The sequence below is a fragment of the Sebastes fasciatus genome, chromosome 12, assembly GCF_043250625.1.
Source record: "Sebastes fasciatus isolate fSebFas1 chromosome 12, fSebFas1.pri, whole genome shotgun sequence".
Classification (NCBI taxonomy): Eukaryota; Metazoa; Chordata; class Actinopteri; order Perciformes; family Sebastidae; genus Sebastes; species Sebastes fasciatus.
In genome coordinates this window covers 22,080,179-22,105,863 of record NC_133806.1, presented here as the reverse complement: position 1 = coordinate 22,105,863, position 25,685 = coordinate 22,080,179, and the positions used below count along the sequence as shown (strand labels likewise).

At 41.3% G+C, this 25,685-nt stretch overlaps 2 protein-coding genes across 2 annotated transcripts in view; one reads left to right on the top strand and one right to left on the bottom strand.

Moving 5' to 3' along the window:
- mal2 (mal, T cell differentiation protein 2) overlaps positions 1-25,685 on the bottom strand; it is a 321,233-nt gene that overhangs the window by 240,983 nt on the left and 54,565 nt on the right. The window lies entirely within an intron of this gene.
- sntb1 (syntrophin, basic 1) overlaps positions 607-25,685 on the top strand; it is a 44,933-nt gene continuing 19,854 nt past the window's right edge. The window contains exons 1-4 of the mRNA XM_074654199.1: positions 607-1,288; positions 16,142-16,388; positions 24,991-25,108; positions 25,263-25,352. Coding sequence (XP_074510300.1) covers positions 751-1,288; positions 16,142-16,388; positions 24,991-25,108; positions 25,263-25,352 — 993 coding nt within the window. The 5' untranslated portion in view covers positions 607-750. The remainder of the gene's footprint in view (positions 1,289-16,141; positions 16,389-24,990; positions 25,109-25,262; positions 25,353-25,685) is intronic.

Genomic DNA, 25,685 nt, shown 5'->3' with positions numbered 1-25,685 from the left:
TTTAAACATGCACTATCTGCAACCATCTTGGACTCTAACCACTGGCACACTTTACACTTACTTTACACTATACATCCTATATACCACTTTATATACTGCACATATTACATTTATTTATTGCACATACTACATGTATTTATTGACGGACTGCACACACTATGTTCACCCATTCACTCTGTATCTTTTATATCTCTATTTATTGTTTTTTAGAATTGTTGTATACCTTTACCTCTCCTGTGTTTCACTCTGTTTTCTGATGTTTGCTGATGTTGCTGTTTTGACACCTGAATTTAATAAAGGTTCATCTTATCTTATCTTATATGCATTCATATATTTTAAAATGAATGCATACAGCAGGGTAAATCATTGTAAAAAGTGAAAAAATTACACGCGTAAAAAATGGATTTTTGTGAATTTGTTGTTTATTCTTGTTAAACTCTGCACCACCAACTAGTCACGTCTCCATCGTGTTCAGGGGGGAAATGATGACCAACATGTTGTGCATGCAGGATCTGTAGATGGGATCGTCTGGCTGACTGGCTGACGGTGGAGAGGGAGTAAACTCCACCCAGCTCAGCAGATAGGATCTCGGGCAGGCGGAGCAGCTTGCGCCGACAGGGCTCAGGCTGGTTGGTCGGGACGCCTGACACAAAGTCCCGCAGAAAAACTTCAGATAGAGAGAGAGAGAGGGGGCAAAGTCCAACCTGAGAGAGAGAGAGACATGTCATTTTAAAAAGAAATGCTCCAAAGATGGCGGTGGTAACAGCGACGGGAGTCCCAGGTGCCTGCGGAGTGCCAAAAAGTGGCTTTGTGGAGGTTTTGGTGAAGGAGCGGTGGCACAAAGTTTTGGTCAACTTGAACGAGGAAGCGCTCACGTTAAGCTGCGAGGAGAGTAATGGTAACGACGATGTGAACTCCAACGGCGTTAGCAACGGATGTTACCTTGACAACATCAACACCAACTCCAACAACGGTCCCCAGCAGGCTGTGCGCACCGCGTTCACCGACCTACCGGAGAGAGTACCGGAGGCGATCGCCAACAGAAAGCGGTGCGTAAAGGTGTCCAAGCAGGAGGTGGGAGGACTGGGGATCAGCATTAAAGGAGGGAAGGAGAATAAGATGCCCATCCTCATCAGTAAGATCTTCAAGGGGCTCGCTGCTGACCAGACTCAGGCTCTGTACGTCGGGGACGCCATCCTGTCCGTTAACGGGGGGAACCTGAGGGACGCGACCCACGACGAGGCGGTGCAGGCGCTCAAACGGGCCGGCAAAGAGGTGACACTGGAAGGTAGGTAGGCTGGGTGGACACACTGGGGGTGTGCGAGAGCATGATAGAAAAACACCCAAAGGTGAAGGAGAGTCTGTGGGTAACTTTTTTTTTCTTCATACATGCATGACCCATTTAAAGGGACTGTTTGTATCTTTTTACACGTATAAATCTACCGGGTCGGGATCCCATGAGTCTCTCCTCCTCTGTCTGCTTGTCTTCACTGACACAACACGCGCATTCTCGCTCAACCTCACGTACATTACTCCCACTCCACACTGCAGAAGACTTCGTAGCTCTGAGACAATCTAGTGAATGTACAGTGGACGTTTGTGCAGAAATAAATGCTGCAGCTCCTCCAGACCAACAGAGGTTTTCCCTGTCTTGTGAAGTGACGGGGCTCCGCAGCGAGAAACGTTATCGTCTCCGACCGGGTGTCGGTGTCTCCCTGCGGGCGCAGTCGGGAGACGATAATGTTTCTCTTCCTGCTTCAGCCCCGGCACCGACCTGCTTTTGCTGAAGCAGGAAAAGCCAACGCTAGGATCAGCATTGATTCATGGAGAGACCTTCGTCTGGTCAGCTAACATTACTGCCAAGCAGGTGAAATATAGAGTGATATTGTGGTTTAAGCTGACGTGTGTCGCCTCACTGTTTTGATCGATGCTCGTTCATGTCTATGTAGAGCGAGCACAAGCGTGAACCCGACGCTAACTTTCGTTGACTTAACGGCCACAGGTGTCGCTGTTAACAAGCATTTCTGAAAGTTACAAATAGTCCCTTTAAATTTATGAACTCCCACAAGATAAGGTCTTCTCTTTTGGAAGTGAGTGTTTATATATTTTAGTGAAGGATTGCAGCATACCTGGGGAGATAAGAGTTAGATCTCTGAGACACAGCCAGGGCGGCTGTGTGTCAGAGGGTAGAGCAGGTTGTCCACCAATCGGAAGGTCGGTGGTTCGATCCCCGGCTGCTCTGGGTCACATGTCGATGTGTCCTTGAGCAAGACACTTAACACGAAATTGCTCCCGAAGGCATAGCCATCGGCGTGTGAATGAGATTTAGATTAGATCCTGATGGGAAAAGTTGGCACCTTAGCAGCCTCTGCCATCAGTGTATGAATATGTGTGTGAATGGGTGAATGCTGACATGTAGTGTAAAGCATTTTGAATGGTCGGAAGACTAGAAAAGCGCTGTATAAATGCAAGTCCATTCCATTCCACAGATCTCCAAGGTCCTTCTGTTGTTCAACCTTATTTTATGGAGACCCAAAGATCCCCTAAGGGAACTCTGAGCTTCAACATGCATGGGAACCTCATCCTTCAGGGAGGAAACATGTCATGTAAGGCTTGAGAGAGTTTCTCATCCCTCATGGCTTCCCATTTTCTAGACTGGTTAATGCACGTCGTCCAGCATGTCAGTGGTCCTCAGGATACAAAGTAATGTAAGTTTCCTATTCTACCTGCCAGCTGATTGCATTCACTTAGCGATCCATGCAGGTACAAATCACTCCAGAATGAAAAGCAGCAGGGGTCTGAGTGTTGAAGCCTGGGAATGAAAACCTCTGCTGTAGATGTGATTTTCTTTCCATTAAAGAAAGGAGGCTGCTGGTTAATAGCAAGAGGGAAGAAAGAAACGTGTTTTTTATTGTACCAGCCTATATTATTCATATCTCATTTCATCAAATCTGTTTCCTTCTTCATTTACAAAGTGACAATTTTGTTGTTGTCGCCAGGGGTACGAAACTGAAGTCAAACTTTTCTTCTCTGCAGATTTATTGAATTTACAGCACTCTGCTTAATCATGTAGCCTACGTAGTGCAACTTTGCAGGACACACTCGGTTTATTAGATGGGAAGCAGGTGACTGACTGGCTGCCTTTTGCACAAAAGAACATTTTGAGGGAAACAGTTATTATGCAACCAGAGGTGCCACGGGAGAATCATGCAAGGTCAAACTCATATCTATGTCTTTCTCCGCCTCGCGCTCAAACAAATCCAGCTCTACATTTCCTCAAGTGTCTCTCACACACACACATAGACACGTATGTAAAGGCACACACTTGCTTTCAACTCAGTCACACACGAGTAGTGCAGCTAAGTTGGTGTTGTGCAGTTGTTTTTAGCCAAAAGTGAAGATGAAAATTAGGCTGATGGCTGATGGCAGGCAGATTCCACTCTGAAGGATTAACATCATTTTACCCCCTTAACACACACACACACACACACACCGGAAAGTGTTGCACAGAAGTGCCCACTTCTGAGTTTTTTATTCCTGTTCCTGTGAGGACTCTCGGACCCAAGATAGCAAGAACAAAGTGTCTCTCGCTCTCCCTCTCTCACTCTTGCGCGCGCACGCGCACGCGCACACACACACACACACACACACACACACACACACACACACACACACACACACACACACACACACACACACACACACACACACACACATATACACGAACACACTCTCTCTCGCTCACTCATATACACATCCACATTCGAAAATGGTGATGGTCCTTCCCAGGGGGACACAGGGGCTATACTGCAGAGGAAAAAGCAGGTCCCAGCTGAAAACTTACAGAGATAAGAAAGAAGGAGTGAGGGAATGAAGCAGGCAAGGAGGAAGGGGGATGAGAGAGAGAGAGAGAGAGAGATGGGAGAGGGTGGAGCTGAAATGTGAATTTAATGGGCAAAGTGCTGAGAGGGAGAGAGATAGAAAGAGACAGAACAGAAGGAGAGCTAACGAGGGAGGCTAAGAGGCTGATATAAAGACGACAGAGAGGGTTAACTTAAGGGTAACGGAGAGACAGAAGTTCACCCCAACTGCAATTTCAACAGAGAAAGTTTTGCATTTGCCAGAGCAGTGAGGAACAGTACAAAGTGCGTTTTTCAAGGGGTTTCATGGATCTTTGGGGGCATGAAAGGTGCTTAACATGTAACCCAGCATGTTAACTTTCATTTCAAATAAAAAAATGCAACTACACGCATGATTTATTCCCTGCAAATAGTGTAAGTAACTTTCTAAGACGTGAGAGAAGAAGACTGTGTTACATGAGGAAGGAGATCAGGAGGAAACATAGATAGAGATAGAGATAGAGATAGAGAGAGTACATGTCTCATGGGAGACGAGTGTGCATCTGTGTGTGAATGTGCATGCAAGAGACCTTGTACGTGTGTGTTCGTAATGTGTATTTCACTGAAACACTGACAAGCCATCTTGGAAACTCATTAGGAAGACAGAGAACAGATTCAGCGCATAAACAGGCGGTGACCACTCGCTCCAGCCTGATGCAGGCTGTAAGACGGCAGCAGATTGACCCCAGTGGTCAAAAACCGAGAGGACCACGGTTCAAGCCCCCCGTGTCAGAGAGCATCCGTTTTGTTAAAGTGTCCCTCTGAGCAAGACGCCGGCTCTCTGCTGGCTCTGTTCTGTGGCTCAGCGTGCAGTCTGACAAGTCAAAAGTGAGTTTCCCCAATGGGGATCAATCAGGATTCTATAGCTGTGCTACAAAGCTCCTATAGCAACCGCAGCCAGCGCCAGTATGGAGGTGCAGTGAAGAGTCGGTTTTTACATACGGAGTCGGCAATTACATACGGATGGAAAACAACAAATACTGTAATACAATTAGTACTTGTACAGAATATTGCTGGTTCAAACCAGTGTAAAGCTTTTACTGCAACTTGAGAGTCACACTAAAAACGTTGGGTGAGCTAACGAGGTCCACCTAGAGCACTGCCTAATAGACCGATGCCATCGTTAATGTTATTAGTAACTTATTAGTGCTTTTTCTACTGTGATATGTCAAAATGTCTGCTGTGAGAGAGGCCTCTTGTCAACACAACCTGGTCCTCTGCAGCAGAACAGCACCCGGCCACACACACACAGTACCTCAGTATGCTTCAAAACAAACTGCTTGCTGAATTGTCTAACAGTGTCTGAATGCCCTCTCTCCAAACTTTTGTGACGTTAGAACTGGAGGGGGGTTGCATCCCACGATTTTCCAACTTTTCGAACAGGCAATCTGACAAGCTCCATGCAGTGATAAGCATTTTTCACAGCAGACATTTTGACTTGTCACAGTAGGAAAAGAACAGGTGTTAATAATAACAGTAACGATGGCTCTGCTCTATACAAGTATCCCAGTAAGCCACCACTCTGAAACTGAAGTTCACTGTTCGTCTTTCGGCTGCTCCCCTGTCGCCCGGAGGGGGGATACATGTTTTTTAGTGGTGGGAGGAAACGCACGCAAATAGGGAGAACATGCAAACTCCACGCAGAAATGCTCTGCCTGGGGATCGAACCTTTGACCTTCTTGGGGCGACAGTGTTAACCACTGCCCCAACCAGGCCGCCCGACCCTGAAACTGAAGTAAATAAGTGGAATTCAGCCAAAATGTTGTGGAAGAGAGAAAGTATGCAAGATTTGAACTTCTCTCTCAAAAAGATACATAAAAGACACAGCATTCTTATGCCACCTTCACAATACGGGCAACAAAAGCAGCAAAACGGCCAGCATGGACAGCTACATTGTCCGCAAATCGCTGTTTAAGTGTTGCTCTAGCACTCATTGACATAGTTATGTTGTTAAATAGCACTGGGGACTGGCTAATGGCATTCTTTTAGACGGAACGGAACAGGGTGAAACAAAAACATATGATTGGTTGACACTTCACCGCATCATTGGAGCGCTGAAAAAAGTTGAGACCATCTCAACTTTATTATTTGTTATTTGTAGTTTCCTTTTAAAATGACTTGTAGCCTGTTGCTGTGTCCCTCGTAGTGTGAACACAGCATTAGTCAGCAGATCTTGTCTATACTTGCCAACGCCCCGTAGAGAACCTGTGAGATGCCCTGGATGGCAACATCAGGAGACGGGACCCCTTTACCTGCCTGTGGTAAACAACTTCATGGGTCCCTGGTGCAGTAATGAGAGCGCTCTACGAGTGTCACGCGAGGATAACTGCTCTTAATGTTCACAGCTGTCTCCGCTCTGTCGTCGTCGCACTGTTTTGTTTTCCTCCCATTGTTTTCATTCTTGTTTTTGGTAATGATGATTGAAAATTCAATCCAACCATGAGGGTGTTAAGTTTATTTTCCTCTCAGCACAAAGAGCAATTTGATTAAGATAAAACGAAATGAGAACAATTCCTTTAGAGAATTGCGTTGCTCAATTCACTCGTGTTTATAATTAAACCTGGATATTCTCACGTGTAAAAAAAAAATATTTCCAAATTTAGATTACGGAGTGTTTTAGAGCCAAGGAGGAGATATAGATGATGTCTACCCCACACAAGGAGAGGTCAGATTATTTATTTAGAACAAGTATTTCTTATTCTGACGGTACCTGTGTGATCATTCATTCAGTCACATGTAGGCTGAACTTTTCAAGGTTGGCTTGTTGCTAAAAGGCTAAATTGATTTTCGCTGCCCTCAGAGTAGTATACAGGTTGTCTAAAGTAGCCAGCGGTGTTGAAAAGACTCAAAGACTATAATGCTGCAGATAGCTACTTTGTATGCTTATGATGTGTTTTCTATTACACATGTAATTGTTTTACGGTTTTTTGGGCTGGTTTTCATGGAATGGGGCTGGAAAACTGGCAATGGGATCTGGCAACACTGCCAGCTAATTACACTGATGTCGGCTGACTTTTTGTTTCCAGCTGACTTGTTTTAAAAATGAGAACCCTGTAGAAGAGATCTTTTGCTCACGATGGCTATGTGGTACACGCTAAAAAGACTGAGGATAAAGCTACATGTCAGTTAATTACCTCCCTGTAACCTCAAAAAATAATGTACTTAATGAAAGCTTCTTTACCTATGGGTGAGGTTTAGGGCTGTACTGAATATGTTATTATTACATACTTATATATAAACAAAAAACAAAACATTTGAATACTGATTTGGAGGTCGATTACCGTGGCAACGGTCGAAGCTTCGAAGCATTCGGGTCAGCCCTCGTAAGGTTAATACTGTCCTAGTTAGCAGGACATACTAATGTTTGTAGCTTAAATTAGAGCACACTAACACACTGTTTAATCAATTCCTTACGCTTTTGCTGTTGTGTTTTTAGTTTTGGAAAGACTAGTTAAAAAGACACAACCCTACAAACCCTTTAAAAGCTGAGTATTACAACTCGTACTACAACCCAACACACATCTCATGCGGAGAAATCCAAAGGTATACGGTTGCAAGCTACTGTTTGAGTTGACAATATCTCGGGTGAGGGGTTCAGCTAACGGTCAATTGGCGTCCACTTCAGGACCCCATATTGAAGTAATGGATAAATATGATTGGGAGTGGTGGGAGAAAGACTCCAGATTGAAACTGGCAGTAAACACACCCGGTGTATCTCAGTGCAGACACACAGCATCAAACTGTATTATTTGTAAGCATCAAGACAAGTCCAAAGAGCCTATGAACATGAAACCAGAAGATATGAGGAAGTGAGAATACAATAAAGAACATCAACCACACCTCAGCAGACAGGAAATGAGTCAATGTCCTGATGATGCCCTGAAAAGCCCTACCGGTCATCACCTGACATCTGGATGGGTATGTCTAGTGTGTATAGGTGCTGCTGTCAGCAGTGGGATGCCTGTGTGTACCACATGCATGTGTGTGTAATCATGTTCAGTCATCAGCAGTGTAGTCTGGACTAGTCAATATACTGTATGTGGTTGAGTGTGTGTGAGATAGAGAGAGAGTCGATGTGTCTACCAGCTGCCTGTTTATGTCATTAGAGAAACTATCATCTCCTCCGTTACTGTTTGTGGAGCCTGACTCAGAGCGGATGATGGTGATGATAATGACAACAGCAGTGTCACAGGGGTGATTGTTGTGGTGAAGATAATAGATTGAATCACTCATTCCTCTGTGAATGTTTATAGAGCCAAAACAAAAGCTGAGTCAGAGTGTCAAAGCTCATCTATTTTTTCCCGTTTGAAGGAGACAAAAACTATTTTCCCCTCCAGGTGTAAGCATTGTGTTTGTGTAGCCTACATTGTGTTTGTTTTTGTCCTGGTTTTCTTGTGATGGTCGTCATAAAACTGAACTCTACGGTGGCTAAATACTTCACTTTAGTGCTTCAATTGGGAATTTGAAAAAAATGTAACAGGGTGATCTGAAATGACCCATAATAAGAAGTCTGTCATGCAGCTTCACTGACTTTTGTTGAATTTGTGTAACTGTAGATGAGTCAACATCCTACTGTAAAAACTGCCATCTGTTCTCACTTTCTGTGGTTGTGGTTTTGAGTAAGTACGGTGGTTCCCGTTGCCATTCGGGGAAATAATGGAACATGCATCACACAGCTCACTGGTTTTAAGATTGATGATAATAAAGATAATATATTGTGCCTTTGCTGCCGCTGCATATTTTAGTTCTTGTGAACATTGAGGAAATGTCTTGATAGATTTGTGTAAAGTTTGAATATGGACGAGCAGGACAGCAGAATATAGGCCTACGTTGGATTTTGGTTATGAGGATGATGCAAATTAAATTTTTTGACAACCTGTACAGTAGCTCTTGGTCCTATGGTACAGTTTACAATGATAACAGTGTCAGATTTACCCCTTGAAATTCCTGGTGATTTTTAAACAATGTGTCCCTAATTTCAGATGGAAGTAGAAAAGAGCAGGCTTTTCATTTTTAGCTGCTTACTGTTGATTTTGATGGCAGACTTTATCAGCTTTTGCTAGACTTTCTACTAAAACCGTCCATGGGCGTCTGGTGCTCGGTGGGTTACTTCTGTAGGTAGTTAGCCTGTTAGCCGGACATGCTTATGATTGCAACTCTGTTAGAGGAGATAAACACAATGTTTTATTAATTCCTTACACTTTTGGTCTTGTGTTTTTGGTTTTGAACTATTTCAATGCCTAGTATCTTACGCTTTCTGTAACCACATGCACACCGCTTCAGCATGTGGAGAAATCCGAAGCTTAAGAGCTCGAGTATCTAGTTATGGTTTCTAAATTATGATTGGACAATCAATATTTGGGTGAGTGGTTTAGCTAATAGTCCACTTTAAGTCACTTTGGAAGCTGCTAAATGAGTGTAATGTAATATAATGTAATGATTTACGACCTCAAAAATATCAAACAAAAAAAGTTAATCCTCAGCAGCAGCTATGGGAGAGTATGTGGGATGTGAGTTGTTTTTTTCTGACTGCAGTTTAACATATTAACGTTTTTTCCCCCCTTCTGAACACACTGTGTAAACACTGTATTTGCATCTGCTCATTTGACTTTTTGCAAATAGGCTCTTGAGCACTACTTATCTGTCTTTCACTTTCTGTGTACAGAATTCAGTGCACTTATATACTTGTACAAACACATACTGCAGTGACACATACTTGTCCCTATTTAAATCCAGCACAATATATTATGATGTTCAATACTTTATACAGAAGACCTATATGGCATTGGCTATTAAGTTTAATCTACAGGTTCCAAAATAGTGTGTCAGCTATCGGCTATCTCTTCAATCCAACACCAACAGCAGCATGTTAAATTAAAAGAGAAAAAAGAAAGAAAAGGTGTCCTCAAGCTCTTCTGAAATATTACATTTTTAGTAGGGCTGTCAAAGTTAACACAATAATAATGCGTTAATGCAAATGAATGGCTCAGTTTTAAAGCTAGAGTGAAGTATCATATGAAACTAAACCTAAGGAATCCATTAGTACCAACCATGTCATGTTTGTCGCACAGGGGGTTAAATAACGCTCCAAACTTACGCTAAATTTTTGCGAAGAAAAACTGCCATTTTCAAAGGGGTCTCTTGACCTCTGACCTTAAGATATGCGAATGAAAATGGGTTCTATGGGTACCCACGAGTCTCCTTTACAGACATACCCACAGTTTGGAGCAAATCATAGTCAAGTCAGCACACTGACAGCTGTTGTTGCCTGTTGGGATTGAGTTTGCCATTTTATGATTTGAGCATATTTTTTTATGCTAAATGCAGTACCTGTGAGGGTTTCTGTATAATATTTGTAATTGTTTTGTGTTGTTAATTGATTTTTAATAATGAATATATACATACATTTGCATAAAGCAAGCATATTTGCCCACTCCCGTGTTGATTAGAGTGTTAAATACTTTTTACGTACATTTTGAACAGATAACAAATTCGATTAAATATTTATCAAATGTCAGCCTTAATGTTTCGCAAACGTATTCATCACATAAATGTATTCTTCTTCCTTTATGCAAACACATTTCATGCCTCTTCTTCTCTACTTGTTGAAAGTTACAAGCTTGCAGAGAGTTTGTAACTGTTTGACATCAAGTTCAGAGTTCAGTGTCAGTGAGTAATTCTGCCTACGCACATTTCTATAAAAAGGGCCTCAACCTTAGTTACTGTTCATTGTTCAGTGAAGACGACATTTGAACTCTTTGAGATATTGGTCCAAATCTTACAAAAAGATGCCTTGAGGGTGGATTTGTAAAGGCCTTTTGTGCTGCTGTAGTATCCAGCTACCTGCTCAGTGCCGACAAGGAGTAAAAGCCTTCATTCTTGTGCTTTTTTCTACCTCTTTGCCCCGCTCTGGTCCAGCTTCTACCAACTTTAAACCGTCTACTTTCTCTCCCACAGGCTTAATGAGAGGTTTCTTTTTTCCTTTGGTACATTTTCTCACCATATAAAAATTCCCATTTGAAGCATATGGTAGAAAGTCCAATGACTTCAGACCTCATTAAATACTGTTAAGGACCATTAAGTGAAAAAGACACAATGAGGCTGATATAGTAATTACACCTTGTGGTATAGAGCGCGGTGTGTGTGTGTGTGTGTGTGCAGAAGGAGGTCGGTGTTGCGCAAACCCACATGTTGAGGAATGTGCCTGAACAAGTGTGTGTGTGTGTGTGTGTGTGTGTGTGTGTATTCACTGTGAATGTGTGTTGTAGACATAGCTGAACACTTGTGTAGAATGAATTTGGAAGATGTGTAAATGAATGGGTTATAAAAAATAAGTGAATGATTTTTAAATATCATGAATGGAAATGGAGTTGAACAGCTGGTCTCTGGTGATACATCGCCATTCAGACATCTGCATCACCACTAATGTAACGGCGAGTCACTGTTTCTAAATGAAGTGGAGAGTGGGAGTCATAATGAAAAAGATTTAGTTGTGTCTGTACGTGCATGCTCTCACACACAGAGGCCAGAAATAATGGAAACTAAAATCAGACAGATGGGTGAGGGCATTTGGATTTTGGATCTGTTAGTTTGACTTAATGTAACTGCTGCTTTCAGCTGAATGCCCGAGCAGCACGAGCCCCATCCTCTCCAAGTTCTTATCGTGCTATTGAGGTTATTGTGCAGAGTTGGCCGTGTTGGCGCTGTAATGGAATAGAAACACGACCCAAGGGAATGCGCACACATTTACACACTTCCCGCGTAATGATCACACGGACTCCACCCCATTTATTTTCCCCTCCACTGGAAACAGTTACAGCTCTATTTCTGGGCGCAGCAGTGACGCTGCTCCATGAGTTTACATTTCCTCCCTCCAGACTGCCATTGTAAATGTTAACTGAAGACAAATCACCCACTAAACATTATGTTTGTGTAAGAGCTGCATTTGATTTGTTTTCAAGTTAGTTCAGAAAGTGGACTGTAAATAACCCAAGACTGAGCTGTTTGGCCTCATGATTGTAGTATCATTTGAGATTCATTGTGAGTCAAATTTCCATCTCATATTTGTCCTCATTAGGACTGCAACTAATTATCTTTTTCATTATTAATTAATTGATTAATCACTTAAAATATATTTAAAAAAGCATCCATCACATAATCCAGGGCCAAATGTACATCTTCAAACTGCCTGTTTAAAGATATTTGACTCACAGTTATATAAAGCAGAGAAAAGTAGAATATTTTACACCCTGAATCCAGACAGTATTTGGCATTTTTGCTTGATAAATGACTCAAACAACTAATCAATTATAGGAAGTGTTTAAATTGTGACATGAATTGTTTCAGTGCTGCTTTTCATTCTGTTTGTCTTTGTCACGCTCCTACGTAAGTAGTAAGTGAAGCCCTGTAAAGTCTAAAGGCAGATTTATGGTGGATGCAAGAGGTTAATGAGAGTCCTGCGGAGTCGAAGGTTTTGATTTATAATTCAGAGTCAGATTTCTCCCTTTGATCGTTCCCTCGCAACACCAGACGAATGTACTGTCCTTATAAGGATGTATCATACATTAATTAGATTTCCATCAGCAATGTGTGTTTATATTGTTTCATTAACTATAAATGAAGCTAAAGAAATCTTTGGATTTGATATTTTAAGAAGCACAATGTGGTTCACTGACCATGTTGTGATTTTGCTACCATTTGTCACTATCATAAAATGAAATAGTACATCTGATAACAAGAGTCTAATAAAATGCTTACTAGTGAGTGTGTGTGTGTGTGTGTGTGTGTGCGTCAGTCAGATAATTTCCAATGATACAGGGGTAACAATTCAATATATTCTGATATATTGAGATACGGTAAGCAAGGCGACATATTGCAAGTTTTTTAATTACATTTTACGAAAACTGTTATAGTATACAGAACACATCGGAAATACACCATTTTTATAACAGGCAAAAATAACACATTTGTACTGCATGCAAAAAAAACATGCTGTTTTTTGTTGATTTCACAAAACTGCATGAGATTATAATAATGTCTGTAAAGGGGAGACTCGTGGGTACCCATAGAACCCATTTTCATTCAGATATCTTGAGGTCAAAGATCAAGGGACCCCTTTGGAATTACCATGCCAGCTTCTCCTCACTTTGGAGCATTTTTTAAGCTCCTTCGCAACAAACTAACACTATGACATGGTACCAATGGATTTTTTAAAATTTTGCAGTTTCACATGATGCCAGCAGCTTCACTCTAGCTTTAAAACTGAACCTGCAACAACCTAAGAAATACAGACTAGATTTTTAAGAGGTTAATCAAAAATCAATATAGTGTTTTGGAGAATCAATACAGTATCACAAAACATAATATTGCGATACTCATGTGTATCGATATTTTCTTACTGCTTGCGTTCCTTTTGCAGCTTCATCATGCTTTGCAGCACAAAAGAGGAGGCAGACAGTGTGTGTGTCTTTGTACAAAAGTCTATCCGAAATTCAAAAACCTTGTTGCTTCTCCCTTTCTAAATCCAAATCCTACATGTGCCTTTGTGTCACTTAAATGTCTCATGAATGCAAACACAACCACACAAGGTTGTCATCATCCAACTGCAGCAGATTCGATCTTTTCAGTCCATTGAATTTGGCTTGTATTGTACCTTGTTATGATGCGTTTTAACAAATGGATTTTTGGCCCTTTAATCTGATTAGAAGCGTGTGGGTTATTCTGCCGTGTAATTGGATCACGTCGTCACCGCGGGTCCATTGAGGACACTCTCACATCACCCCCGTCTCCTCCTCTGTGTTATGTGTCAGCCTGTCATCTCTCCTCTACAGGTTGGCAGTTAGGCTTGTTACACCGTCTCATAGGGGTCCACGCTGCTTCTTCCAAGAATAGTTCACTTGCTGGATTACAAATGCCACCAGCCATATGCCAATTATACGCAGCTAGTACAGTGGGATATGCCAATTAAACATCCAGGGCATACCAAGGATTCAGAACATTCAGGACATAGAAAGCGTACTGAGCACCCACTTTATCTCTGCCTCTCTATTTCTGTCTTTCACTGAAACATGTGTCCTGTCTTCTCCTTTCTTCTCCCCCTTCTCAAAACTAAAAACACGGGGAATTTAAAGTAGTTATCGAGCCTCCAGTGATTGAGTTTGACATTTACAAGTAAAGTTTCCTGTTTTAACCATCGGAAATGGGGGTTTCTGAGGTATTCGGACGCATCAGTTGTGACGGTTCTATACCAGGAAATATTGGAGGCTGTAGGGGTAGTGATCGGGACCATAACTCTGCCTGTAGCAGCAGAGACAAGGTGTGAATCATTGGTGCAGTTAGCAGCATGAATACATTACAGAGTGCTTACATTTTGAGAAATTAGTCTGTGAAATGAAGTCTGTTTTGGCTATCAGCATTTTGACATTTGCTGTGTATCATTTCAAATTGACAGCAGAGAAGGCCGACTGTGCCAGCTCGTCGGAAGGTAATCATTGGATCAACTGAGCTTCCTGCTGTCTGTGCAACAAACATGCACTGCTTTATTTGCATACTCTAGAATAACACATTTATTTTAATATGTAACTTATGGACTTAGGTTACTTTAAAGAAAATCCACCCTTTCATGCAAACCTGAGCCAGCTATTGAACAGAGTCACAGCCACAAATAAAGTCATACCGACAAGTTTCCAGACTACCCACACATGTTGAGTTCAAGCAACGTTTATGCACAGAGAAATTGCTGAGTGTTATCTTTCTATCTGCTGCCCCACGACAGTCTGTAAAAACTTGCCAAATGCCTCAGAGGTGCCATAATTAAACAGTTTCTATTTCTGCTGCGTATCTAAACATATGCGGTATCCCCACATCCTGTTATAGAGACAAACTATCTTCAATAGTGTGAGCCTTTCTAAACGTGTTTGTTGACTTCAAAAGATGGCTACAAGGTTAAACATACAGCAGATTATTACTCAGATTTGAATTGGCCTCCGTGTTAAATGAGGTTAAAACAATGCCAGTGCCGAGAGACTTCAAAGTTCAGTCCAGTTGAGTTATATGAATGTGATTTTATAAGCCATATAGCTTAATTTGGGCAGTTGTGTTATACAGACGGGTGTAGTGCCACTTCATGAATACGTATGAATACATCATTTAGTAGAATTGTTCAGATACTGATACCAGTGACAGAAATCCGTCCAATACTGCCCAAAACTCGGTATTGGCGAGTACGCCTGTCTATGCACCGATCATAATTTTTTAACCCAGAAAAAAATCAACTTGTTTAACTTAAAATCAAGTCTTCGTCCTGGATGTATCAAGGCTGCCACTGGCAACTACTGTTTTAGAGCAGCGAAGAAGTACTGATTACAGGTAGTTTGTCACGTGATGACAGCGAACAACAACAGTACGGTGTTAGTGGAGAGTGTAACGGTAGTCTGAGCGAGAAAAATGTCAGCCATTTGGAAATATTTCATAGTGGAAAATCCAACAAGTAAAAAGATGATATGTAGATGTAGTGTGTAAGGCTTCTGTTTCGAGGGATGGCAGTACCATAGTAGGGTGTGTGAATATTGCACCCTGCAGGATAAATTAGCACACAGGCCGTACACTGAGGAGACAATTAAAGAGAATACAGAGTGGTTATTTATTCCTAGCTTCATTTATTTATGTTCTTTGCAGCTGACAAACTGAATAATGAAAGAAAGTTCTACTGCATTCGTTCTCTGTATGTATTTGTCCATGTTTTACAAAGGGTTGAATCTGAGCCAGGCTACACAACAGAGATAGTAATCATATCACATCCGTATATGGTCAATAGTAATATTTTTTTATCACTCTGGTATTGGATCGGTACTCGGTATCGGAATCGGTATCAGGAAAGAAAAAATCAGAACATCTATATAATTAAGAATACTTATTTGCAGAATGAAGTTAATTCATTAAGCATTTGATAAAACAAGGTTTACAGCATACTGTTCAGTGTGGAGACAGGAAAGTGATTTGCATATTAGACCAAACACTGCTACAGGAATCTAGTGAGTGAAGGACTTTCTGTACCTATAACTATGGGATGCTTTATATCTGTATATTTTACCAATTAATGTCTTCAAATTAACCCTCCACCTTGACAAAAAGTATCTCTAAAACATTTAAATCTTTAAACGTGCCATTTCCTTGTCCTAGTTCAACCTTCTTCACCATGTCTTACTGTATACTGGAAATCTCTGTCTTCCTTTTCTGCCCAGTGAAGTACATGCGCGAGGCCACGCCGTACGTCAAAAAGGGCTCCCCTGTGTCAGAGATCGGCTGGGAAACCCCTCCTCCTGAGTCTCCTCGTCTCGGCAGCCCTACCATCTCCTCCTCCTCTTCCTCATCGGAGCCTCCGAGCTCTCCTACCCAGCCCTCCCTGTCCCTGCAGGGCGACAGGAGGTGCATACCTCTCAAGATGTGTTGCGTAACCCGAGCCATGACCACACCTGACCCCGAGAACAGGTAGGTGAAACACACACACATACACACGCACACACACACACACACAATATAAATATGCCTGTATCCTCACTCTTGAGCTGAGGGCAATTCTCTGGAGATGCCGCCATCTTCTTCAGTCTCTCTTAAATATTATCTGTCTGCTCGTCTTGTGCCTTTCATTCACAGACTAATGACTAGTTCATTGATTAACTCACATTTTTCAGTCAGCCAGCCAACTCAAGTGTAATTGTTTTTAAAGATTTACATCTTCAGTATGTGGGTGTTGAGCTGGGAGCAGCAGACAGGATTAGAAAGTATTGACAGACAGAATAACAGGTTGATGGTTTTCATGTTTTTATGGGATTTAGGTAGAATATTAAAAAGATACAGAATATTGCCGGCCTTATCCATTAAAGAGGACCTATTATGCTTTTGTGCTTTTTCTCTCTCCTTTAGTGTGTTAAATTGTGTTTTGTGCATGTAAAAGGTCTGCAAAGTTACAAAGTCCAGGCCAAAAGAACTCACTCTCCCCCTCAGAAACACTGCTCCTGAACTGCCTGAAACGCCTTGCTTGAAGTCCCACTTTTTCTTCTATAACGTGGTGAAGTCACAAAGTAACATATTTGCGTCATACCTGCCTAGCGGCTAGTTTGGCACGCCCTCAAACAAAACTAGTTAGAGCGGAGCTAGGGCAGAGTCAGAAGAGTTTGGTTTACTTGACCAATCACGATAGAGTGGGCCAGCTGACCAATCAAAGCAGACTGGGCTTTTCAGGAAGGAGGGGGAGGCGTAGCTCAAACAGAGCGTTTCAGACCGAGGGTGAAAAGAGGTGCTGCGGCACAGCCGGTATGAGAAAAGTAAAGTGTTTTTTGAACAATAAAGCATGTGAACATGATCTAGTAGAAACCCCAAAAACAAGTATGCACCTCAAAATGAGCATAATAGGTCCTCTTTAAAGTTGAAATACAATTAAAAACACTGTTTTCAGTATATATGTCCATTGGTGCTGTAATTTTGACTTCAAGTACACTGCCATTATGAAAAGGGTGTGTTGGATATACGTTGCAGTAAATCATGTGAGTGTAGCGGTGAACCCGAGTTGACTGCCTAAACTTGCTCAGAGGCTTTGCTTCAATATTGTCACTTGCGATTGCTCCAAAGTTCAACTTTGAACCAACTAAAAGATGATTACCTTAATGAACCAAAGGTTAACCAGTTCTTCTCTGCTCCTTTACTCAACAGTGTGACAGAAAGAGAATAGAAAAGTCCTCCCCTGTGTCTGCAGCCGCCCGCCTTCTGCTATCCTGAAGGGATTACCCAATACTGTTGTCTCAGACTTTTTTTAATCACAAAGACAGACGTTTGAAGTGGCACTGATAATTCTCAGTCAGCGGGGGGGCGGTCTGTTAGGAGGTGTCGTCAAGTTAATTGGTTGGTAATATGACAATGGCCCAATCAAACAGCATGGGGGCAGAAACAGATTTACTGTTTAAACATTTTTGGTGTCTGTGAATGTGTGCTTTCTGTCCCTGTTGTCTCTCCTCTTTGTTTCTCTCTTACCATTTTGTTTCCCTTCCTGCTTGTCTATTTGTTTTGCCGTCGCTCTCTATCCTACTTGTTTGTGTTTTTCTGCCCCTTTTGTCTCCTCGCTGTCCTCTCCCTTTTCTTTCCTGATCTCTTTCTCCGTGTTCCCAACTTTCTCTGTTCTCTGTAATCAACTCTCTCCTATCTCCATCCTCTTCCCGTTATTGGCTGTCTCTTGATTTTTTTCCTTTTTCTCTCTCTACAGTCCTCACTGTCTCTCTATATCATTCCGTCCCTCCATCCATGCGTGTCCTCCTCTGCATATGTATGATTTTAGAAGTGTGAGATAGTTGAACCTCACTAAACTTCAAAGCTTCAGACAGCATCAAAGTCAAGTCCTAACAGTGAGCAGTGACTTCAAAGTCCCTCCGTCTGTATAGACGCTGTTAGACGGCTCAGCGCCGCCACTGTAAAATGTAAATGCTAACACATGCAAACAATCAATAAAAAAAGATACTTGTAAACAAAATGAAAAATAAGAACAGCATCCACAGACAGAGCAGATGGTTCTCTGTCGGCTGGCTCTCCTGTATAATACAAACGTTATTTCCCTCAATATAAAAGTCAAAGATTAAAAAAAAGTACATTATTATCGACAGATATTCTCTGTACTTTGCCCGTGGCAAGCACCATCATGACTCTTCAGGTTTGACATTCAGGCTTGAAAACTGTTCAAATGCTGAGCAGGATCTGAGGCCATGCTTGCACTATGTAAATCATTTTTGAGAGAAAACATCTTTTTCAAGGTCTTAAAGCAGTGGTTCCCAACCGATTTTCCTTAAAGCACCCCCCTACGTGTGTCCAAGACGTCATCACCCTAAAAAAAATTACAAATCCTCGACTAAAATCCTCAATTTGAATAAGTTGATTCAGAGTATTAAATGAGTTTGTCTTTTTTTTATTAAATCAACTTTCTTTAATGAATAGAACTCGTTAGTTTCATCAAAATAAATAAAGTGATGATGTCTTGATGAATTCACCAAGCGAAGGCAGATACATAATATGATCTTTTTGTAATGGCTTAATTAATTTTCTATAATAGTGTTAGAGCCGAAATAGATTTTTTGTCATTGTGGTTAAATAGATGTAATTTATGGTGTTTGCTGGTAGACCGCCCCGTTAATACAGGTGCGTCAAGCAGGAGAGCAAATGTTGTTTTGTAAAGGCTAAACGGCAACAAATATGGATTGAACCTGAATATTTTGTTGTATTTTGCTGGTAAGTTGCAAAAAACACATCTTTTTAAATAGTTTTATATCCACACTTTTGTATAAATTATCCAGTAAGTGTGTTATTTTCGTTATACATGTGCAAATCTAATTTTGACAACCTCAGAGCAGACAAATCCTGGCGCACCCCCTGTGATCTTTGGCGCCACCCAAAGGGGGGCCCGGAGTCCAGGTTGGGAACCACTGTCTTAAAGGAACACTTTTACATTTTAGGAAATAGACTTACTTGCTTTTTTGCCGAGAATTAGATAAGAAAAATCTAAACCACTCTTGTGTCTCTACACTAAGCGTGGAGCTACAGCAGGGAGGCGATTGGCCAAGCTTAGCATTAAGACTGGATGCAAGGGGAAACAGCTAGCCTGGCTCCGTCCAAAGTTTTTTTTTTTTTTTTTTTTAAAGTTGCCTACAAGCACCTTTAAAAACAACAATTTGTGGTTTTAAAGGAAGTTAGATGCTGAATTTCTACTTCTTGACCGACATCTATCCATCTGTGTAGCGTCTTAGCTGGTTGCCATGGCAACCTCACTGTGACAATAAGACAGCAAATTGTTGTTTCTGCACTTTTGTTTGGGCATAGATGAAACAAACGAGATACATTGTGTGAGTTAGTGAACTTAAGAGGTGTTGGTAGGTCTATTTTATTTATTTCCCTTTGAACAGAGCCAGGTTAGCCGTTTCCCTTCTCTTCCAGTCTTTATGATAAGCTATGCTAATTGCCTCTCAGATCTCTACACTTAGCGCACAGACATGAGTGGTTTCCTTATTTCACTCTCGGAAAGAGGGCAAATAAGTGTACTTCTCAAAATGTCAAACTATTTCTTTAAAGCTCCATTTTGACTTGCTTGAAGACAGGGAGTCAAGATCAGATAACATCGTCAAATTCAACTTGAAAGCATCAATCTCCCCGAGTGTAGTGTTTTAGGAAACACTCTCTTCGATTGAAAAAAACAAACATGAAAGCTTCCTGGTGGAAACAGCTTGAAAATTGATCTGACAGAAAATGTTTGACATAAAGAAGTTTTTGAAAAAACAAAGCTTTTGCAGACATCAGTGGGGACATAGTTGGACTTAATGCTGTGGTTGGCCAGTTGTTCTAAGATAGTTTTTAAGGAAAAATCTGCTTAATACACACCCATTTTTGGGAAAAACTATGAAATGAAACTTAAGCCTACATTTCAAAATGCCCAGTTGCTGGTTCAAATTCCAGCTACACTTGTACAAACCTTGGTTTAAGTATTAAACCTTTTAAGAGTACAATAGAGTTGAACATTTACTTTGTTGGCCATAACTTTGACTTTATTGGTCAGCCAGTTATACGAGGAATTGGGGTCAATAACACAGATAACACAGTGTTTTGTGGTTTGATGAAGCTGGCCAAATTTACTTTGACCAGCATGTTTTTCATGAAGGTCCTTCCTTATCCTCACAGCCATTCCCCCTTTGACTCACCAGTAAATATTTAGCGAATGTTTAAATAGGAGGACACCCAGTTGAACGAAACTCAAATTTATACTGAAAAGTTGGATTCTTCTCAGTATCATGGTGTGTTCATAGATAATTTGTATCAGATAAAGATTGCAGGGCACGACTAAACCTACTGTCTGTTTTCCTTATTTTGGTTTGCAGCTGAAATGGTTTAAGAGGCTTCATGTTAAGTGACAGGGAAGTCTGGCTTATCTTTTTTATACGAGACTCAGTGCAATGTTGCGTCCCTCTGAGGGTTTCTCTCTTCATTTCAGCAGATGTTGTTTAAACTGTGTGTAAGCCTGAGAGAGGACAGACAGGAGAGAAGGATATAAGAAATGGCGGAGCGCACACAGCGATGAGAAGAGATGATAAAAGACGAGGAAAGTAAAAATGTGAGGGAGTAGAGTGTGGAGAAGACTTTTGTAATGCCCTGAAGACATTTTCCTCACCTTACTGTAACATGCACGCTGTATAAGAACATGAAGTCTAACTTTCTGTGACGTTGGTGAAAAATTAAATTAAAAAAATTTAGGATTACACTCTTATCATTTCTAGTGTGGATTAAAAGTGTTATGAGAAGGTGTGGAGGGACGGGATAATAGGAGGTGAGGAAGGGTGGTAAGAAAAAGGAAAGAAAGAACAGGAAAGGTGGAGATGCGCAAAGATAAGGAAAAGGAGAAGGGTGAGATGCCAAGAGACAAGAGAAGAAAGGAAATTAGCTGCTAATTAATCTGTGTCACTACTGAGACAACATACTTGAAAAACCTGCAGAGTGAATGTAGACTTGTATTTCCACAGAAAACATGTATGGCTGTGTAAAAGGAGGAAATGACTCCTGGCAGAAACAGCATGGTTGCTTAACCTCGACAGGTTTTTGAAAGGATGAAGACTTACACTCTCTCTCCAATTCTCACCTGCAGTAGGACAGGGTGTATGCCTGCATACTATGATATGATAGTACCATATGACCAACATACTAGTGCAAAAAATTGGCCTTATAACTAGGACTGTCAATCGATGAAAATATTTAATGACATGATTGTTAATTGTGATTAATCGCAAATTAATCACACATTTGTCTGTTCAAAATGCACCTTAAAGGGAGATTTGTTAAGTATTTAATACTCTTATCAATATGGGAGTAGACAAATATGCTTGCTTTATGCAAATGTATGTATATATTCATTATTGGAAATCAATTAACAACACAAAACAATGACAAATATTGTCCAGAAACCCTCACAGGTACTGCATTTAGCATAAAAAATACGCTAAAATTATAACATGGCAAACTGCAGCCCAACAGGCAACAACAGCTGTCAGTGTGTCAGTGTGCTGACTTGACTATGACTTGCCCCAAACTGCATGTGATTATCATAAAGTGGGCATGTCTGTAAAGGGGAGACTTGTGGGTACTCATAGAACCCATTTTCATTCACATATCTTGAGGTCAGAGGTCAAGAGACCCATTTGAAAATGGCCAAGCCAGTTTTTCCTCACCAAAATTTAGCGTAAGTTTGGAGCGTTATTTAGCCTCCTTTGTGACAAGCTAGTATGACATGGTTGGTACCAATGGATTTCTTTGGTTTTGTTGTTTCAGATGATGCCAGTAGCTCCACTCTAGCTTTAGAACTGAGCCCGATTGAACCTCCGAAAGATCAATTGCATTAATGTGTTAAAGAAATAAGTGGCGTTATTATCACGTTAACTTTGACAGCCCTACTTATAACGTGAATGATTCAACCTCTTACTTTAGTATCCTTGTACTCCAGTGTCGTTGGTTTAAAGCAGAGGAACTGTTTGTACTCTTTATCCCATTGCATATTTTACCTGAAAAGCCTGCAGCTCTTGTATCCAAAAGGAAGTCCAACTGTTAGCCCTGCCCATTCACAGTATTTCTCCACACCTTATCAGATTACTTTTCCTGCTGAAATGGCAGTTTACGATTCAGCTGTGTGGAAAAATATTTATTAGATAAAGCGAAAGAAGGGACGTGCAAAATCTGTAAAGGTAAACTTTGTACACGATTCAACAAGTGGCTTAATCAAACATACAGACCTCCATTCTGTGTCAGAGCAGTATTCAACCAGAACACCGAGTGCAGAAGATCACTCAAGTTACAGCTAAATGGCCAAGAACAATGCTGCCAGTTCCTCAAACCACTGCCTACACTAATAACCTCAGGTCAGAACTGGTCAAATGCTTCCACATAACCACTTGGACATAAAACTGATGAGAGGATATGCTGAAAATCAGAGGATCAGACAATTCTAATGATTTTTTAACCTCACAGATAGTGTATTTTTGAGAGGAGTTGTACTAAAAATGAAAAAGTATAATCCTACAAAGCCCAGGAATCATGGGAAAAGAGTAATACCTTGAACTCTACATGACTCAAAGCAAAAACATTCAAGACCTAGTGTCTAGGCAGGTAGGCCTCACATGGCCACACAACTTGAAAATTCAAATTATTAAGGCTATTCATTGACTACGTAAAAATGCTGTTAAAATGAAATGTTTAAATGTCACATCATTTTAAAAAGGTTAGTATTCAAAGACCTGAAAAATCTGCAACTGACTTGCAGTTTGCTTATGAAGAATTGTCCTCAGCCTGTCCTTGAAATGTGACACTCTTTACCAAAACTCGAGACTTGTCTTGGACTTATCCCAAAAAAACTTTAAAAGCAGCTCTGAATGAAGCCTGTTGTTTGTGTGCTGCAACAATCATTCCATGTTGAGTCATCATCTGGATTTAGTTAGAGGCAGGGTGGGCAAAAACAAACAATTAAAGGGATTAATTGTGAAATCTCACCACAGTTTCTGTGACACACAACATAACAAACATCTTGATTCTAATAGAAAACTCTAAACTTATATCTTGTTTCATTATATCACTATTTCAACAGTATTATGTACGTTTTTGCCATTTCTTTCATGCAACTGTTGTGTGCATGCAGAGCTCATTAATGAATATTTACAATAAAATGACTGCGTGAGTCACATCTGTATGCTGGAACAGACCTACCATGCTTGAATACATATTTGCTATATACAGTACGTAGTGCTAATCCTTTGAGAACGACTACCCTTTGATCAAGTGAATGATTGATCTTCATTCAGGCTGGATTTATATAATTCCATACATTCAAGTCCATCTACAGGTCATCCAGTCCATGTGCTGTTCTCCCAGTGATTCCTGCATTGTGTCACGCATGCAGGAGATGGTTAATTCAGCCCCAAAGCCACTCCACATCTTGGCCAGATAATGCTTCTTGTAGGTCTAGTATAACTCACGGCAGTCAAGTTGTTGCTAAAACAAACACCGTCCTTAAAGAACCTCCTCTATCAAACGCACATCTGGTCATTTATTCTCCCCCCTCCTTCTTTCCCCTCTGCACTCCCCCTTGCCTTTTTACGGGCAGCATTTCTATTTTTAACCCAGAGAAACACCTGGAGCTGATCTAGACGGTCTCTCCCACCTCCGGGGGTTCAACGGAAGAGCAGATTCATCACATTCACTGGGGCTTTTCCAGGTCCCCAGTGTGTCGGCCTACTGTATGAATAAAAGAAAGATGCAAAAGAAGCATGTTTGCAGAGATGAAACCACCCTGGTTTTGGAGTAGTTTCTATTTTAAACCACTGGGAGCACCTGGACAGTGGAGTGCTGTGAACAAGAGATGCTAGATCGTTTCAGAATTGGTGGCAAGCTCGTGGCCAAATCTCAGCGTGAGGCGCACGCCGAGGAGTCGTTTAACACGTCTTGTCCTCCTTTACTCCACGGAGATGAACGGCATTGATGCTACAATATGACGTGCACTGCACTGTAAAGGCTGCAACGTGTGCCTTTTTAAAATTCATATTCATTGAGCGCACAATCAAAGAGCCGCTCAATGAGATGGAGAAGCATCCTACAGATGCATTTCTCTTGAGGCCGGAAATACTCCCATATGATATAAGGAGATTAGCTATGGGGAGTTTAGTGGGAGACAGCATTGTGTCATATGGCCCACTGAGGATGCATGAGCCTGTTTTTGTGTTTTGAATCGACTTGAATGAACTCAAATTTCAATGCACTTCATTTCATTGTTCTGACCGAATGTCCATTTTCAAATGAATGAGACAAACGAGCATCTGCTGAAGACCTAAATGGATTACATTTCGGTTTCTAAAACTATGAGTTGAGATTAAATTGGGTCCAATTGGGTCTGCCTGATAACAATAGGTTTTCAATATTCAAAACGGAATTTATTCAACGAGGGTTGTGAACCATAAAAGTCTTAGAACCCGTCCAATGATAACAGAGAGGTTAAAGCCGTTTTAACTTTTCTTATCTCCTCCTCCAGACAACTGGAGCTGCACTCCCCTGACACCAGGCACACCGTGGTGCTGCGGTGCCCAGACCAACCGTCGACCCTGTCCTGGTTCTCTGCCATGCACTCTGTCACATCCACACTGGCACAGGTCTGTCTTTGATTTCATTGATTTTACAGGTAAATTCTCATCAACGTGACCGTTAGAGTTAGATATCTCAGTGATTCTATACACTGTGGGCCGTGATTCGGCTGCTCAGAGCTGCTCTGAATCTAACGCGTCCTGAATGATCATCCCACCACAGCGGGCGCTTGCAGAAGTGATCCAGAACACAGCCAGGACGGGGGTAGCTGGCAGCAAAGAGATACGACACCTGGGATGGCTGGCAGGGAAGGTACGAGTGTGTGTGTGTGTGTGTGTGTGTGTGTGTGTGTGTGTGTGTGTGTGTGTGTGTGTGTGTGAGACACACAGGGAGTGTAAAATGCTTTATAATACCAAACTGTACAATCGTATGTGTGTGTGTGTGTGTGTGTGTGTTTCTAGATTTCTCACATTTTTAACGGGGTACCTTCTCTCTTACTACCATATACGGTGTGTAGGTGTATATGTGCTCTTGTTCTATCTTTGTGAGGACCTTTTTGAGTTTTACACCTTTAAAATGTGGACATTTTTGGAAAATTAGGATACACACTGGGGTGACCAGATGAGAATGGGTGAAATAGAGTGC